Source organism: Sesamum indicum, linkage group LG8 (assembly GCF_000512975.1).
Source record: "Sesamum indicum cultivar Zhongzhi No. 13 linkage group LG8, S_indicum_v1.0, whole genome shotgun sequence".
NCBI lineage: Eukaryota > Viridiplantae > Streptophyta > Magnoliopsida > Lamiales > Pedaliaceae > Sesamum > Sesamum indicum.
The window spans coordinates 9,909,369-9,928,410 of NC_026152.1; the positions used below are offsets into that span (position 1 = coordinate 9,909,369).

The 19,042-nt window shown below is 35.4% G+C and overlaps 4 protein-coding genes and 1 pseudogene across 4 annotated transcripts; 1 reads left to right on the forward strand and 4 right to left on the reverse strand.

Moving 5' to 3' along the window:
* Window positions 1,260-3,355, reverse strand: LOC105168631 (pectate lyase). Its single transcript, XM_020696028.1, has 4 exons — window positions 3,348-3,355; window positions 2,371-2,980; window positions 1,972-2,214; window positions 1,260-1,881 (listed from the first exon to the last, which is right to left on the reverse strand). Exons 1-4 carry the CDS (start codon window positions 3,353-3,355, stop codon window positions 1,651-1,653), a joined length of 1,092 nt encoding a protein of 363 aa, XP_020551687.1. The 3' UTR covers window positions 1,260-1,650.
* LOC110012394 (probable pectate lyase 6) lies at window positions 3,469-5,021 on the reverse strand. Its single transcript, XM_020695744.1, has 2 exons — window positions 4,644-5,021; window positions 3,469-3,588 (listed from the first exon to the last, which is right to left on the reverse strand). The coding sequence occupies exons 1-2, from the start codon at window positions 4,853-4,855 to the stop codon at window positions 3,564-3,566; spliced, it is 237 nt and encodes a 78-aa protein (XP_020551403.1). The 5' UTR covers window positions 4,856-5,021; the 3' UTR covers window positions 3,469-3,563.
* LOC105168137 (pectate lyase) lies at window positions 8,415-10,732 on the reverse strand. The gene is made up of 4 exons (XM_011088087.2): window positions 10,354-10,732; window positions 9,541-10,183; window positions 9,002-9,244; window positions 8,415-8,883 (listed from the first exon to the last, which is right to left on the reverse strand). Exons 1-4 carry the CDS (start codon window positions 10,563-10,565, stop codon window positions 8,653-8,655), a joined length of 1,329 nt encoding a protein of 442 aa, XP_011086389.1. The 5' UTR covers window positions 10,566-10,732; the 3' UTR covers window positions 8,415-8,652.
* On the forward strand, window positions 13,315-17,333 carry LOC105168138 (subtilisin-like protease SBT4.3). The gene is made up of 10 exons (XM_011088088.2): window positions 13,315-13,469; window positions 14,328-14,419; window positions 14,526-14,617; window positions 14,764-15,010; window positions 15,098-15,602; window positions 15,676-15,770; window positions 15,851-16,084; window positions 16,162-16,273; window positions 16,360-16,573; window positions 16,670-17,333. The coding sequence occupies exons 1-10, from the start codon at window positions 13,329-13,331 to the stop codon at window positions 17,206-17,208; spliced, it is 2,271 nt and encodes a 756-aa protein (XP_011086390.1). The 5' UTR covers window positions 13,315-13,328; the 3' UTR covers window positions 17,209-17,333.
* Window positions 17,956-19,042, reverse strand: part of LOC105168139 — a 1,841-nt pseudogene continuing 754 nt past the window's right edge.

Below are 19,042 nucleotides of genomic sequence, written 5' to 3' on the forward strand. Positions count from 1 at the left end.
GAAAAAAAGAGTATTTCAAAGAGTAAATATGAGAAGAATATAATAGGTAAAGACAAGATTATGCTTAATTTTACGGTTGATCATAGATACAAAGATGACAACCATTCATGATAGATAAGTGGGTTATGGCCATTGGTACGAACTAACGACCTCACATTTTTTTACGATAGTCAAGAAACGTCCGTCGACTAAATCCCTAATCAGTAAACAAACCTTGGGGACGTTCTTAAAATTTAACTTAGATACAACATTAAGAACTAGAAAGGCCCAGTCTAACCAATAAATTTCTACGAGGATTTATTTAAGTTAAATTGTGCATTTTCCATAATATAATCGAAAACTTCTACACAATCAATTATGTTGTGTTACCACTAATCATTGAATTAAACAAACAATTACGAATTTTCAAATTCAATTGGCTAGACAATTATTCTTGACAATGAACAATAGTACCTATCATTCATAAATCAGATTATTTGTTATAAAAATACAGAAAACAACACAAATATCAATATGAATAAAAGTAGAAAATATAAATTAGATATTCAACCCATTGAAATTAAGCATTTACTGAGTCTTCAACCAGAATTAAGATATAACCTATCATGCTAAAGGGAGCACGAATATGAATTGTAGTTGTTGTTGATTTTCTTGATCCCACCGATGACTTGAAGATCGCCCATTGATGCAATGTTATTCACCGAATGTCCACGAACTTGACAAACTTGGGTCTGATACCAGATTGTTGAAAGAAAAACTCGCACACAACTTGGTTTCACAATAAAATGCTACTCATGCGAATGATTAAAACAACAAAATATTAATAGACAAAAGCAAAATGACTTCAAAGATTGCTATTAAATTGAAGACAGAGAAATGCTTACCAAGGAGTGATTTAATTGACTGACACTAAAGCCTTTTATATAGGCAAAATAACAATGGTAAAATGCTTCACATTGCCACCAAAAAGAAGCAACTAACCCACATCTCCTAAATAGTAGAGCAAAAGCAACAAACCAAATGAGAAATGCAACTAATTAAACAAATAAAATAACTTGGTCAAAGCCAACCAACTAGCTAGTGTTGTATTTTAATAGTCATTAGTTCCATTTCACTGCTCTACAGAGATTTTCTGTATTGTATTCAGCAGGGACAAGAACTTGTTTCTGTATCATTCCTATGAGAAAATGAAAAAAATTTAAATATAAGGGAAACACTTCTTGAAGATTTATTGGAACGGTCTATTTCAGTTGAAGACATATAAAGAACTTTTTCCACTGTAAAGAGCTTACTTCTTCATTACCAAAAATCTTTACAAGTAATTTGTAGGGGGAAAAGATAGACTACTCGACAAGGCAAAACAACTTTCAAGCTCAGTATGATTAAATGAAAAACATTTACCCACAAAATTATGACTATATAGGTACGTTAAGAAGCAAATAAGCTTGTCACCACAAAGTTCATCATGAGGATATGAAGCATTTTCCTTGATCTTTATCTCCAGGCATCTTCGTCTCCAAATCCATCAAGAAAAATAAAAAAAAAAAATGAAAAAACAAAACAAGATTCGACACATGATAAACTTATATCCATCTAAACATCTGCGACAAGGGTTGGGGATGGAGAATGAGAACAGTTTCAAGGAATTGATTAACATAGTTTGCCTTCACGGCACTTGAGTGCACCAGCATAGCGAGTGAGTCTTCCTGCGAACGAGCCAGGTTTGAACTTGATCAAGCTCTTCTCTGTCAATGGAAGGTTTGTGCGTCTGATTGCTGGCCCTGACTCAACAAAGTAGGCTCCATTCGTGAACTTGTCACCCTCAGACCTCCACTGCCATTTCTCCCACTCGCTCTTCTCAGCAAACATCCTCTTCGTCACCTATTACAAAATGTGCTTTTAGAAAATTTTCATGCAATTTGTGTATCTTCCCATTAAGCAGAAAGGTTAAGTACTTATTTATTTTCATACCTCCTTAGTGTGTTGGTTATTTGCAGCTTTGAATCGATTACCCTGGCTGATAATGGTGGGGTGTGCGCTACCGCCGATGGCATACATTTCCCAGTGGGAGTAGTCATTGTTGATGACATGAACGAAACCCCATCGGATCCTCGGCATCCTTTGGATCAAACCTTTCCCGAAGCGGTTGAATGCAACAGTGATTTGCATTATTGAATCTTTAGCCGTACTATCATGTGCACCCAATAGCATCACCTGATCCACCAGAGAAACAAGATAAGGTAAAAGGAGAAACCCTCCAATAAATCTTGCTTTTGCCTCAGGAAAATCAAATACATGGTGGATTTTGGAGTCATCAGAGAAGTGCTAATTATATAACTTGAAGAAAATTAAGGTGATGAGTCGACTTACATCGTTGTGGTGGTTGAATTTGCAGTTGGAGATGGTAATAGCTGTGGAACCCTCGATAACATCAATGAGCCCGTCAGTGCCTTTGGATAGGGAAACATGGTCGATCCATATGTTGTTGGAGTTAAACACAGAGATACCATCTCCATCGCTCCGGGTACGTAGACCGATGTGGTCGACAGCGTCTCTAATCATTCCACCAGGCGCTGGATGAATATCATGAATTCGTATGTTGTGAATTATAACATTATGGACAAATTGGAGTGTGATGCCTGCGCCATAGGCAATGTGGACTTTTGCTCCTCGGCCATCGAGGGTCTTGTTGCTCGCAAAAAGCAGCTCCTCTTTCAGCTTGATAACCATGTGGTTGGCGAATATGATCCATAGTGGCTCTTTCTGGATGGCTGCGTGGCGAAGGGTTCCGGGCTTTGGCTTGTCCATGTCATCATCCGATGGATCAGTCACAACGTAGTATCTTCCGCCTTTGCCGCCGGTGGCACGGTGGCCAAAGCCACGGGCACAATCCGCGAGCTTTTGTCTATTTTGAGCCCAGTTGCGGTCGCAGCGCCAACATCGGTCAATGGGATTTGTGGCTTTGAAGTCATCTTCAGTCCTATATTTGCATGACGTTAGTAAAACATCTTTTATCACACATTTGATGTCATTGTTAATTTATATCTAGTTTAGTTATTTATTATAATTTTAAAAAAAATTAAAGGCAGTTTGGGCTTTTAATTATAACCATTTTTTATTTTAGTCCTTTAATTTCTAGGATTGCAAAATAGTTCTCTAGTTTTTTTAATTGCTCAATTTTGGTCCTCCTTTCGATGAAATTTCTCTACAATTGCAGAAAAAGCCACCTGGATGTGATGTGGCATTTTAAATTAGGAATAATAATTCTATTGGTTAATTATACATGATATGTGGCAATTGCATGAATTTAATTAAAAAAAAGTAAAATATGACTTGGTATTAATTGCCAAATCATAGTAGAAATTTTTTATATATATGCACAATTATATATAATTATATATATACATTACATATAGGACGGCGACGGCCAACCGCCGCCTCAATAGTGACGGTGTAGCCCCTGTTGTTGCCAAGAAAAAATGGGCGTTGTTGTTGCCTAGGGGCAACGACTACGCTCTTTTCTTCTCTAGGCGACGATTATCGTCGCTGAAAGGTTCAAAAAGCTAGAGGACCATTTTGCGTGCAGCCCTAAAAAATTAACGGACTAAAATAAGAAATGAGTATAATTAGAGGACTAAAATTGCCTTTAATTCTTTTAAAAAAATACATATCAATATATATGACACTGACACGAAAGTGCAATAGAAGAAGATTGGTGTCTTATACAAACTTGGAACATGAAAATGAAAGAGAGAAAGAGGTGACATTGCATTTTGTAAACCAAGAAAAAAAAAGGTGAGAGAAATGATTTACAGTGGCAAAAATATTTTTTTAGTCCAATAAAATAAGAGTAGGTTTTTTTTGGTACCATAATTATAACAGGTGACATTTTTAGTCCAAAAAATGTGATTTGGGCCTTTTTAGTCTTAAAATTACAACACCTTTTTAGTTCTAAAACCACAACGCACATGGTTGTTTGGAGCTAAAAATACGTGATTATGAATTTTATGGCACTAAAAGTGACACTTGCTATATATGATACCAAAATAAATTTTACCCTTATTTTATACACAGGATAAAAAAGTATTTTGCCCGATTTATAGAGTGCTACTTACATCTATCACGTCAAAATCAAAATTGATATTTGGGGTATATATGGATAGATTTACTCATTTTATAATATAACACTCTTACAAATTAAAATAAGTATATAAAATAGATAAATATTTTTTGCATGCTTTCAATAAATATCGAAATAACAAACACATTTGATACTTTTTTAGTTTTCTACCAAAAAAATCCACATATAAATATGTATAAAACTAATTTTGTTAATAATATTATATTCTATATTTAAATAGTTAAATAATATTATTTTCAAGAATCTATAACTTTTAACTTTGTTCAAAAATACATATAAATTGACTTAATACTTATTAAATTAGAGATACAAATTATTTTGAGCTCATGGACCGTTCTAATCACATGCTAAATTATCATATCTTCTTCTTACATGACCAAATAAGATCCAATGATCATCCATGAACAAATAAGGACATTAAAATGTATGTGATTGGTTAGATTTAAACACAATCAAAACTTTAAAATATATATAAAAATTTGGAAAATAAATCTCGACTTACTCGCTAACTTGATAGTTGAGGTCGTCAGCTAGTTTTTCAGGGTTGGGATCAAAAGCCTTGAGGGCCTCCTCAGAGGCTACCTCAGCCTTCTTCTGTAAATACTCATCGTACTTTGCAATGGCTGCACGAGATTCTGGTAGTAACAAAACAAGTGATAGGACGCCGAGGATGAGGGGAACCGACAACTTGTGATTCGTGAACGCCGTCGTCATGTTGCTCAATTGTTTTGTACTTGTTCTCACCTTAAAGAACACGAATCACTGGTAATTTGGCCAGTGATTCGTGTTTTTTCTTCTCCTCCCAGAAGATGTTTTGGAGATATATAGCTAGTCTTGGTAATTAAGACATATATGAATATTGAAATCAGTTGGGAAGACATGAAGGATGAAGAGATACATATACATATTAGAGAGGAGACAGGTAAAAGAGGTTGACAATACATGCGGGAAAAATGGAGAGCCGTTTGTAAGAGTTGAAGACTCTATGAATTTTAGCTTATGTTGTATAATAACTTGAGGCTAATTAGGGTCCCAATTCATCTATGTTTAGGAGGAATGTTATGCATCTCTAACCAACTTTTACCTAATTCCTTTATTTGTGGTAAGTTATTATTATACGCAATTTACGAGTTTCTGGATGATTACTTGTAAGTATTATTAGTTAGGGTAAATTACAGCCACTTCCCATGAAGTTTGATGTAATTACAAATATTTTTTTTGTTATTTGAATATTTATAAATTCCTTTCCAATTTTAAAGTCCGTCTGACGACAACCCAATTCTATTAGCTTTTGTTAAGTTTTTATCCATTTTTTTTTATGCTGAACTGTCCAAAACGTCCTTTTAAATTGTAAATTATAAATTCTATATATTTCTTTAGAATGTTTTAAAATATTTTTATGGACTAAGATGCTTTATGAATTATTTACTTTACTCACCCTCAACTTTTCTTTATATATATTTTCTTATAATAAAAAAAATCAATAAAGTTAGAATAGTAATTTTTACCTAACCGTCTAAAGACTGTATAATTATTTTCTCAACTGATTCACTAGTACACGATGTTGATTCAAATCAATGTTCGAATTAAAATGGGATGTAATATACAAGAACTAATAAAACATGATTAATTTATAAAAAGAATTTCATAATATAAGTGCAAAAGTACAAATGAGAGGGTGATTGCCATATACAACATCTGTGATAAATTTGCTACTTAAAAATTTATCCATTACAAGTCATTAGTACGCGATGATTTTTGGACAAAATATAGTTGTTATATCTCCACGGTTGTGGCTAATTTTGCGACTAGGAAGGATAGTTATATATTTAAAAAAATTACTGAAAATGTGCACAAAATGAATGAAAATCTAGAGAGGGACAAATGTAAGAGAAAATTATATGAAAGATTTTTGAATGGGTTCTCATCAGAGTTTGATGAATAATCTGATGAGGAATATGTACAGTCAAATTTTGAAACTGATAGTGAGACAGTCGTGTTAGAAGATATTGAGGCTGAAAGTGATGATAACATCTTTTCCAAACAAAAGGGATTTAATAAAGAAAATGAAAAGAGTGATGAAAGATAAGAAGAAAACTGTAATGACTGAACAGATACCTGAAATTGGGGATGGGGATTGGACTAGTGATAATGGGGTTGAGGAATTTTTTGCTAGTTTGCCAGGTAGTGATGATGATTCAGTTGATAAACATTTTGTGTATAAAGAGTCCACAACAATGAAAGATTTAAATTTAGCTGTTGGAATGAAATTCAAAGATGTTGCAGAGTATAGGAAGGGATTCGTGCATAAGAAATTGCTATGATATTGAATTTACCAGAAATGAGGCCAAAAGGGTGACTACCAAATGTAAAGTAGTGTCGTGCGAATGGAGGATTCATGCATCACTAATAATGGGGGGATCTACTTTTCAAATAAAAACAATAAAAGGCAATTATACATGTGCAAGAACTTATGATAATAGACTTGCCAATGCATCATACTTGGCAAAAGGAATTGAAAAATCGATCAGAGTTCATCCTACAAATTCAATCCAACAATTGAAAAACATAATTCTAAGAAAATGTAATGTAGATCTTAGTATATTCAACGTGATGAGAATTAAGAAAAAAGACTTGAAGCAGATTAGGGGGGAGGATGCAAAACAATATGAAATGCTGTGGGATTATTGTGAAACTGTAAGAAACTTCAGTCATGGCCATAAGATAATTCCTAGAAAACTTAAAAATTCTGATCCTCCAATTTCTGACAAATTGTATTTCAGTCTGTGGGCCTTGGAAAAGGATTTTTGGAGGGTTGTAGACCAATCATAAGGTTAGATGGTTGTTTTCTCAAAACTTGTTATGGGGTCAAGTACTTGTGACTGTTGGGAGGGATGAAAATGACAATATGTTTCCAATTGCAATGACGTGCAATTTGAAAATAGGGAAACATGGTCATGGTTTGTGGGTGAATTACTTGATGATATAGGGGTTTCGGCACTAGTAAATGGAGTTTCATTTCTGACAGACAAAAAGGGTTAATTGAAGCTTTCAAAAATTTGGTTCTACATTAGCACATGTATCAAAATTTTAAGCATAAATTCAAATCGAAAGAGTTAAAAGAACACTTCTGGAAAGCAACTTCAACTGCTAACAGGAAAGATTTTGAGAAATACATGAAGAAAATTGAAGAATATGATCCTAATATCATGGATGATGTTGAGACTGCATTTAACTGGTTAAAAAAACCAGTCCTGAACATCGGGCAAGGTCATTTTTTCCTATGCGTCGCAAATGTGATATTCTAGGAAACAATTTATGTGAAAGTTTTAACAACTACATCCTTGAGGCAATAGATAAGCCAATCATTACCATGTTTGAATGGATTAGAACCAAGTTGATGTCTAGGCTGCAAGAAAAAAGGAATGGTATGGAAAATTATTCAGGTCAATTTGCCCAAACGTGTTAATAAGAAAAGAAAAAAAGATAAACAAGCAACATTCACAAGCTAGGCATCGTTTAACTAGGTGGTGTGGGGGTTCTGAATTTGAAGTAGACCATTTTGTAAATAAGTTTATGGTTGATTTGGAGAAAGTGCATGTTCCAGTTAACAGACTTGCCATGTTGCCGTGCATGGCAATTGGGTCAAAAAGATCAAATATTGAAGATTACGTTGGTGATTGTTACACCAAATCAACATAATTGAGGGTGCATGCTGAGATAATTCATGTTGTACCCGGTGTAAAAGATTACATAACCACAAGTTTTGAACCCTTCAAACCACCCCGTATGATGGGGAAGAAGAGAGGTAGACCCAAGAAGCTAAGGAGAAAAAGTCCTGATGAGCTTCAATCAACATCATATCAACCCGTAAGTGGTTGACCATACTTGCAGCAAATGCCTCGAAATAGGCCACAACAAGGGAGGTTGCAAGAATCCCATTCACCCAAAAAGTCTAAGTTCTTCAAAGTATCTTAATTTATTTTTCTGTTTTCCTAGTTTCCAATTTTTTAAATCTTATTACAGTATATAATTTAATTTATCTAATGTATGTTTCAAGGAAGTATTCCTGAAGAATTTTCTGGGAATACATTCTTGAGAAAAAAATGGTCATTTTTTGTGATTTTTCTGCAGGAACAAATGGATTATCAAGGCCCTAGGAATGGAGCAGTTTTGGAAGAAATGTAGTAATAAGTCCTTCAATGAATTCAAATAGAACATACAAGAAAAGGCCTACAATATCAGAATCTGTGAACAGAGTTAAAGAGAGATCTAAAAGAAGACAACAAAAATACTTTAATTTCAGTAATTAATCTAAAAATAAAAGTATACATTTTTTGTGAACAAAGAATACGAAACCTTTTCGTGCACTTTTTCTGGTGGCATCTATACCTCCATAAGTAAATTTACAACTATATACACATATAGTGGAGCAAATAAGCGCCTCTATCCATCTACTCATCTGGCGGGCGGGGACGGGAAACTGCAGTGACACAATTTTAAGGAATTGGTTAACATAGTTTGCCTGGAAAGCACATGCGCGCACCAGCATAGCGTGTGAGTCTTCCTGCAAACGATCCGGGTCTGAACTTGATTGAGTTTTTCTTTCTCAATGGAAGCTTTGTGTGTTTGATTGGTGGCCCTGACTCGACGAAGTAGGCTCCATTCAAGAACATGTCACCCTCAGACCTCCATTGCCATTTCTTCCACTCGCTCTCGCTAGCGTAGGCTCTCCTCGTCACCTGCATACGTATATAACAAAATGAATTTTCAGAGACTATTGATGCAAAGAGAACAGAGTTGCATATTGCTCATATATCATACACGTACAAACGTACGTAAAAGCGACGTTTTTTTTACCTGTTTAGTGTCTGGGTTATTTGAAGCTTTGAAACGATTACCCTGGCTGATAATGGTGGAATGTGCGCTACCGCCGATGGCATACAATCCCCAAGAGTCGTAGTCATTGTTGATAACATGCACAAAACCCAGTCGGCACCTCGGCATCCTCTGGATCAAACCTTCCCCAAACTGGTTGAATGCAACAGTGACTTGCATTATTGAATCTTTGTTGGAACCATCATGCGCACCCAAGAGCATCACCTAATCCACCAGAGAAATTAGACGAGAAGGTAAAGCAGAAACACTCCAATAAAACTTGCTTTTCGCCTCAGGAAAATCAAACATAAGGTGAATTCAGGGGGTCATGAAATGAACAGAATGCCTAAAAAAAATCTCAACTAGAGGGGGCATGCGATCTGGTTCTTGATTAACTTGTGATGTATTATAATCATTATCTTTTTTTTTTTTCTTTTTTTGTTATAAATTGTGATTTGAACAAAACAGAAGTAGTAATTAAGTATATAACTTGAGAAAATTAAGGTGATGGTTGGACTTACATCGTTGTGGTTGTTGAATTTACAGTTGGAGATGGTAACAGCTGTGGAACCCTCGATAACATCAATGAGCCCGTCAGTGCCTTTGGACAGGGAAACATGGTCGATCCATATGTTGTTGGAGCCAAACACAGAGATACCATCTCCATCGCTCTGCGTACGTAGACCAATGTGATCGACAGCGTCCCTAATCATTCCACCAGGCTCCGGGACAATATCATGAATCCATATGTTGTGAATTATCACATTATGGACAAACTGGAGTGTGATGCCTGCGCCATAGGCAATGTGGACCTCTGCTCCTCGGCCATCGACCGTCTTGTCGCTCGCAAAAATCAGCTCCTCTTTGAGCGTGATGACCATATTGCGGCCAAATATGATCCACAGCGGTTGTGGCTGGATGACGGCGTGGCGGAGGGTTCCAGGCTTTGGCTTGTCCATGTCGTTATCAGATGGATCCGTGACAACATAGTATCTTCCACTCTTGCCGCCGGTTGCACGGTGGCCGAAGCCACGGGCGCATTCCGCCAGCTGTTTTCTATTTTTATCCCAATTGGGGTCGCAACGCCAGCAGCGGTCAATTGGGTTTGTAGCTTTGCAGCCGCCTTGCCTGAGGTTCCTCTTTCCACCCTCACGTGTCAAGGTCCTATGTACATATATATATACACAAGCATTAACATTAAATGACACGAACTTAGGACAAGTCTCAGTTCAAAATTACATAAATGAAACGATGTTACGTGATTGTGATTGAGCTTAAACAAAATTAATAATTTTGCAAGAAAACATAAATTTGAGAAATAAATCTCAACGTACTCGCTAACTTGATCATTCAAGTCATCAGCCAGTTCCTCAGGGTTGGGGTTAAAGGCCTTGCGGGACTCCTCCAAGGATGCCTGAGCCCTTTTCTTCAAATACTCATCGTACTTGGCAATCGCAGCACCAGATTTTGGCAACAATAGGACAAATGATAGGATGATGATGAGGACGAGAATGGAGAACTTGTGATTACTCAATGCCATCGCCATGCTATAATTGTTTTTTATTTCGATTTTTTAATGTTTTTCACCTTAAAAAACCCGATTCGGCTGAACATTTGGGCAGTGATTCCTTTACCCGGAAAACGCCAATGTTGGAGATAGTTTCTTTTTCTGGAAATTTTGGTAAATATTATCACAAGAAGTTGGAGTCTTGGGAAGATGGAGGACAATGGTATATATATAGAATTGAGAGGAAGTTGGGTAAATAGGTAAGATAACCTGCGGAAAAAAGGAAAATCGGTTGTAAGAATTAACGAATTAATCGTGTCTTGTAATTACAGCTCCAGAAGTTCATCTAAGTTTAGGAAGAATGAGGTTGTACATGTTTGTGTCGCCAAATAACTTGTGGTAAACAATTATTGTTGCATGCATGTAATTTACTAGTCTCAAATTGAACTCATTTTATTTTATTAGTTAATATATAGTTTCTCGTAGAAAGGTTCAAAAGTAATCATGACAATAAATATATACTTGTGTATACATATATAATTAACATTCTTTGTTAAAGAGAAGGATAATTACATTCTCCTCCTCTAAAGTTTGGTGTAATGACACAGACTCTCTATGGGTTAGAAAATTAAAAGGTAGTATCCTTGAAGTTTGTTTTTGTCTATCAAATAAGTTTCTCCATTTGTTAAAATTCACCAAACTTGCATATATTCACAAAAAAAAAGTCAAGAAAAATCTATATTTATTCTCAATTGACTTATTGCTAATTTATTGCAGGTCAAATAAATCTTTTCATGACAAAATTATTCTCGTACGTCTTCACGCGTTAATACATATGAAGAGGTATATCTCTACTGTTATAAGAGTAATTTAGTCCAAAAATAATTGTTTGACCTGCTATAAGTCAGTAATAAGTTAATCGAGGGTAAATATCAATTTTCATTCAGTTTTTTTGTTAATATCAGCAAATTTAGTGAATTTCAACTAATAGAGAGACTTATTTGTTAGACGGAAGCAAACGTCAGGATGCTAGATGTAATTCCCAAACTATAGGGGGTTTACATGTAATTACCCCAAACCTTAAGGGGAAGGGAGTGTAATTTTTCCTTAAAAAAATGGATGACAAATCATAAATTTTACGTTAAATTAATATTTCGTGTTATATAATTCATCAACTCAATTGTTATTTTATTGAGAAAAATGCAATTTTGGTTATGTAAGTTAGGAAAGGTGGCGATTTTGGTTCAGTTTAAATTAGAATTTGAAATTTGGCCCTGTAATTTTTAGAATTGTAGCAAATTTATTTCTTGCGCGGCAATTTGATCAAAAAATGAGACGTCATTAGCCATGTAGACATTTAAATTAGAACTTCTGGTGAATTTGATGATGTGACAGTCCAAAATATATATATATTTTTTAAGAAAATGACTTGACCAAAGGAAAATTACCATTTGATGATATGTCAAGTTTTTCCAAGTTGTCATTTTCTTTTTTGCCAAGTCATTTCCTTTAGAAAAAAATGTTAGACTATCATGTCATTAAGTTTGCCGAAAATTCCAATTTAGGTGTTGACATGACTAATGACAAAATCTTTCGGCCAATTGATTAAAATTGCTACAATTCTTAGGCCACTGTTGATGTATAGGAATAAATATGGGGGAAGACAATAAATTTAGAAATGAAATAAAAGTAAAAATAGAAAAATTTTGGTATATCATTCTAATGTTTTGGTACGTATACTAAAGAAATCAAAAGTTGAATTGAATCAAAACTTTTCAAATTACTCAGTTATTATATGTTTTTTAAATAAACTTAAAAAAAATTAAAAAAACAAAAACTAAACAACATCTTATTACATAAGAAATATTATTTTGAAATCTTAAATTAATTATAAATTTATAATATATATTATTGAATGTGTTCATATATCTAAATTATTTTAATAAGTACTTATTATTTACATACTTTAGCACACATGTCCAAAATATAGAATACAACAATATATGGTACTATATATGCTATTATATAGTATTTTATGCTTATACTAATATTAATAAAGATGTTAATATTTTATCAAGAAAAAAAATCCGTTCCGCGCATGTTAGAAATATGTAATACCATGATGTTGGGATGGAATCACTAATCTCGTACCTAAGGGTGTATATGGATTGGTGGATTTTTGAATTTGAGAAAAGTATTTGGAGTAAAGATTTTAAACGACATCATTTAAAAAAAAAAATTAAAATCCATCCATATTTATCAAAATATAGTTCAAAATTAGTATGAACAGACTTGAAATTTTTTAAATTTAAAATTATCCAAACACATTCAGACGGAATAGGGATTCCTATGAAATCATTAATTCCTTTCCTTATACCAATCACATATGTAGAAACGAATGGAGAATATCAGTTCCATTCCTACTTTATTCCTATATATCAATCATGGAGTTAAAGTTACATAATCAAATACAAATTTTAATTTGAATGAGACCAAATTATCACTTTTCTAACAAACAGGACTGAAATTATATGTTTTCTTTATTTTTTTCTAACAGGATGGTATAAATTCGGTTATTTTGCATTCTGAAACATACAAGTTTGTATTGACTTATAAACCTGCCTTTTAATAATCATTGAATTCTACAAGCAACATTTGCAGTCTTTATTTACAGAATCTCTCAAAGTGGAGATTATGACAATTAGCAAACATTAATCTTGAAATGAGATTACACACAGACATATATATATCTGTATATATTCTAATTAACATCAAAACATGTGTAAATCACAAAATTGGAGCATGTTTTTGTTGAGGAATATTCATCTGAGAATGGATGGGGGGTATGATCATTGTTCCAAGAATTCCTATATTTTGCTGCTAATTATATGTATTGCTCTCCTGATGACAGTACCTACTCATACTTCAGATGAAGAAAGGCAGGCAAGTTAATAATTATGTACTTAATTTTTATATATACTAATTATATATAATTAGATGTTAATAATGATGTTCTTGTTGTTTTGCCAAGATTTTAAGACAAGTATAAGAATGAAATAATTTTAATCAACCATTTATGAAAAAAGGATATGAAGAATGGGTGTGCCACCATATTGATATGTAATGTATATATGCTTAAATTTTTTTCATTATTTTTTTCAATAATATTTTTTATACTTGTTAAATAATTTCATCGAGTTTGGTATGAATATATATATATATATATATTATTAGATCTGCAATAAATTCTTGTTTATTATAAGTGGTTGAGATGATTACTCGTGGAGTTTGAAGTTGCTTTTTTTTATATTTTTCTCATGTGAGAGATATTTTCTTTTTTTCCTTTTTTCTTTTTAATTTTTTAGGTGGTGTAGTTTTCGAAATTAATTTCAATTAAAAAACATATGAGTTACTGTCCCTACTTTCTTTTCCAAGATCCTTCATGCATCATTTTTTTTACAATACTTAAAACGGTGAAATATATAGTTATAATTAACCTCTTTTTCCTCTGAGTGTGTGTACATATACATACCGGTGAATAGTAATTTAGTCGTGATATTGCAAATGAGCAGATTATTCTGTACGAAAAAATTCCGTTGTACTTTATAAAATGAAGCAATTTACCTCTAAGGAGGTAAATTGTTGTATTTTAAAAAACACAAAGAGGGTAAATTGCTACTTGTTTTTTCATAAGAAAATAATTTTGCTCATTTGCAATATCATAAGGATTGCTTGCATTTTCCCCGACACATATATATAGTACCCTGCAAAGCTCAAGGATGATTTTCTATTCAAAAGTAGGTTTACATAGTGTACTTGGGCGGACTTGCTGAAACTGATGAATCACCTTCATCACACCATTCCCGCATGCTTCAACAAGTTGTTGACAGCAGGTAATATATATTTACATCATGAAGTGCTTCACACACACAAATACCTACTCATGGAATCCAATATTGCACATATATGATCATCATTCATGTTCTTTGTGAGATATAGGTTTGTGAATCAATCCATGGTGAGGAGTTATACAAGGAGTTTCAATGGATTTGCAGCCAACCTCACAGCTCAAGAGAAACAAGAGTTGGCCGGTATGTATGCTTCTATCTGCTTCAATGCTTAGGCAAATTTTACATTTTCGTGCTGCTTCAAGCTAGTCTCAAATGTTCAAGCTAATGTTCTTGTGCTGATTGTTTAGATATACATGTGGAAGTAAGCTGATACTTGTGTTGATCAGGTCATGAGGATGTTGTATCTATTTTCCCAAGCAGAACCTTTCAACCTCAAACAACAAGATCTTGGGATTTCATGGGATTGCCTGAAAATGTTCATCGAAATCTCACTGTTGAGAGTGACATTATTATTGGTGTTCTTGATACTGGAATTTGGCCTGAGTCGGAAAGTTTCAACGATGAAGGCTTCGGCCCTCCTCCCAAGAAATGGAAAGGAGTGTGTGAAGGCGGAAAAAATTTCACTTGCAACAAGTATAAGCTTTCTTCTTATGACAGATGCTAAAAAGAAGTACAAGTTGGCACATATATATAATAATAAGTTGTATTTTTGTTTTCCAGCAAATTAATAGGGGCTCGTTACTATAACTCGCATCAGGATCAGCCCAGTGATGGTTCTGCCAGAGATAGTGAAGGCCATGGAACTCACACAGCATCCACAGCAGCAGGGAACTATGTGAAAGATGCTAGTTTCTATGGGATTGCTAAAGGAACTGCCAGAGGAGGGGTCCCATCGGCAAGAATTGCAGCATACAAAGTATGTTACAGTGAAGGATGCCGAGAAGTGGATATTCTAGCTGCATTTGATGATGCTATAGCAGATGGAGTTGATATCCTATCGATCTCCCTTGGACCACAGACACCGTTACAATTTGAAGATGATACTGTTGCGATTGGCGCCTTCCATGCTTTACAAAAGGGCATTTTAGTATTGCAATCCGCAGGGAACAGCGGATACAAGAAAACAGTTGCAAGTATTGTTCCTTGGATCTTCACAGTAGCTGCAAGCAGTACCGACAGAGGGATCGTCACCAAAGTTGTTATTGGGAATGGAACTGTATTCAGTGTGAGTGTCTTAGAATTAGAATTCGGTTTTATTATTGTTCTGTCATATTCTGACTGCTATGCGCATATGACAGGGCAAGGCGATCAACTCCTTCAGTTTGGTAGGGACTGGTGTTCCGGTAGTATATGGAAAAGATGTCACCAAAACCTGCAGTGAGGTTTCTGCTAGGTAAATTCAGCTTTTGAATCCCTTTTTCATCCCATATAAATAGATAAATCTAACGCAACAGACTAGTCATTGAACTTCAGGCAATGTGCTCCATTCTGTTTGGAGCCCAGTCTAGTGAAGGGAAAGATTCTGCTCTGTGACAACTATTCGGGAGTGAACAACGCCTTTCGTGCTGGAGCAGTTGGTGCGGTTACAAGTAGCAATGCGTTGCCTCCCCAAGTTTCAGTTAATATTTCCTTTATCGTTCCTCTTCCAGCCTCCCGTTTGAAGGATCAGGACTTCAATGATCTCCAGAGCTACTATGCCGCGACGATGTAACATCAATATTTTGTTTCAAGTCTAGCTGAATTTAGTTACTGAAAATACTTTATTAACCGAAACTTTACTGCAGAACCCCCAAAGTCGACATCCTGACTAGTGAATCTGTAAAAAACATCGATGCCCCTCTGGTCGCGCACTTCTCTTCAAAAGGGCCAAATGGCATTATTCCAGATATTTTGAAGGTAGATTGCAGTTTGCATTTTCTTACTTCTTTCATTTGAAAATAGTAATTTCAACAAACACATTGTAACACTACTCTTACATACAGCCAGATGTAACAGCTCCTGGAATTGAAATACTGGCAGCGTTTTCACCTATAGCTCCACCGTCAGACTTGCCGCAAGACAAGAGATCCGTGAACTATAGCATAATATCTGGAACCTCAATGTCTTGCCCACACGTCGCTGGAGCAGCTGCTTATGTAAAATCATTTCATCCCGACTGGTCACCTTCTGCAATCAAATCAGCTCTTATGACAACTGGTAAATTTTAGTTAGTCTGGCAAATCTTTCTTTTTCTTTTTCTGGACTCAATATTAGTTTCTACATTTTATTATTACGTTTCTTGCGCATGTGCAGCCTGGAGAATGGATCCGACAAAGGATTCACTAGCAGAATTTTCGTATGGAGCCGGCCATATTGATCCAGTAAAAGCTGTCGATCCTGGGCTTGTGTACGAGACATTCACCGAGGATTACATCAATATGCTTTGCAGTTTGGGATATGATACTGCAACACTAAGGAAGATTCTTGGAATAAATAGCACTTGTCCCACCGGAGTGCAGATAACGCCCAAAGATCTCAACTACCCTTCGATGGCTAAACGTATTATGACAGGTGGTAGCACCATTATAACCTTTTCAGAAAATTTTACAAGAACAGTCACAAATGTAGGACTCAAAAACTCAACATACAAGGTGACTACCAGCATAAGTCCCGACTACAATATCTCAGTGAAACCAGACATCCTTACATTTAGAACGTTAAACGAAAGGAAGTCGTTTGAAGTGATTATTAGTGGGAAGATTAGTGGGGAAATGGTGTCAGCTGAATTAGAATGGTCTGATGGCGTCCATAGAGTCCGGAGTCCAATTACTGTGTATCCAGATTCTTTATAGATCAGCAGGGGTTTATATCTCTATTCAAGTTGGTTATCAGGGAAATAAATATGTAAAGCTAAATTGATTGAAATACCGCTCATGAATAAACACTCCCCGTTTCTTTCTCCCATGATACAAATTATACAATCGATAAATTATTAGCGTGACTGTTATTTCAACTGTGTGCATAGTAAACCTTTTTAACAGCACCAATAAATTCTTTAGTCTCAGATTGTCATACTTAGTAGCAGTATTAGTTAAGCAGAAACTTACCAGTGACGCAAAATGGACTTGAAAACACGTGGGTCCAAAGATATCGCAAAAAATATGCACACAACTTTCTGCAAGAAAGTTTTCTATAACAAACTGGCATATTTAATATAAGACGGCATATCAAATGTTATCATCCAACAAGTTTTATATCATCAAATATAAGAACTAAGTTATGACTCAAAAGGACAAATACAATTGAAAGCTTCTATCATTAAGCAGCTGGGGACAATTTGAGTGGCCCTTAATTAACATGTAAAATTATATCCAGTGAATGTACAATAACTTTTAGGGATGCAGCTCAAGGTAATTATGAAATGAAGACAATAATGACTGTGTAAAATCTAGTAATGCAGGAACAATAACTTGACAGCAATCATCCAACCCCCTTTTCTGGTAATTTAAGTACTGTGTTGCATAATTATGTAGACATGAGTATTTTACTAGAACATGAGAACAGAAGAAAAAGTAGACCCAGAGCCCCAACAACGAACATAGAATGTGGATACATTAGAAAACTATCATATCTTGTTAACTATTTCAATCCCTCAAGTATTATACAGTCAGAAGATTCTCTGATAACAGTACAAAAAGCCAACTCCAGACTGGAAGACAAAGAAACAGGTTTACCAAGGTGGATTGGAGCCTTCTCTAACTGAAGGTGATTTGGATCCCATGCTTCCATCTCTTCCCAATCTAGACATACTCCTACCACTTTTAGGAGTACTCAATCCAGGACTTGCACTACGGTAGCTTGCTCTTAGAGATTCATCAATAGATTGGGAAGATTTGGCAATCGCATTCCTCATAAACTTCTGGGCGGCAGGTGAAAGCCGTGTGCTGGGACTTGCACTTCCTCCTCTAACTGGTGACGGCAATGGTGGTTTCTGAAACATCTTTGACCTCGCTCTGAGCTTTCTGGCAGCTTCCCTAGACAAAGAATGTGCCTTCACATCTCTTGAAGGTGGCATGGGGATCTTAAACTGTGGCCCATCCCAACTACCCCCGATATCGATTGGTGTGTCCTCTGGCTCTAACCTCAATGGTGTCCCCTCAATCTCTCCCCAGGTTATGAATGGTGACTCATCCACCCCTGGAACAGGGGATGGTGTTTTGACAAAATTATAACCATTATCTGCCTTCTTCTCAGACTCCACATAAAATCTATTTGGAGTCTTCCTCAAGTCATCCAAATCATATTTCTTCACCTTATCACTGTCTCTACTGGACATTGGAACTGGGGTAGCCCCAGCAACAGGTGTGTAAAGTACTGCAACATTATCATCATCTTTCAATGTGTTAACATCCATTTCTTTTGCATGGAAGCGTGTATTGGATCTGCTAATCTCCTTTGTCAACCCTTTTAGCCTCAGGGCTCTCTCCTCTTCAGTCAAAGGTGCCTCTCCTCTATCAGCCGGATGATACATCAACAAGTTCTTGGGTGTGTATTTCCACCCTTCCAAGGTACTCATCGGCTGATCCGACGTCCCATAGCCATCAGTGGCAATTCTCTCCCGTTTAGTCCCATTCTCAATCCAATTACTCACAGCATTCCCCTCACTAGTGCCACATTCCAACAACT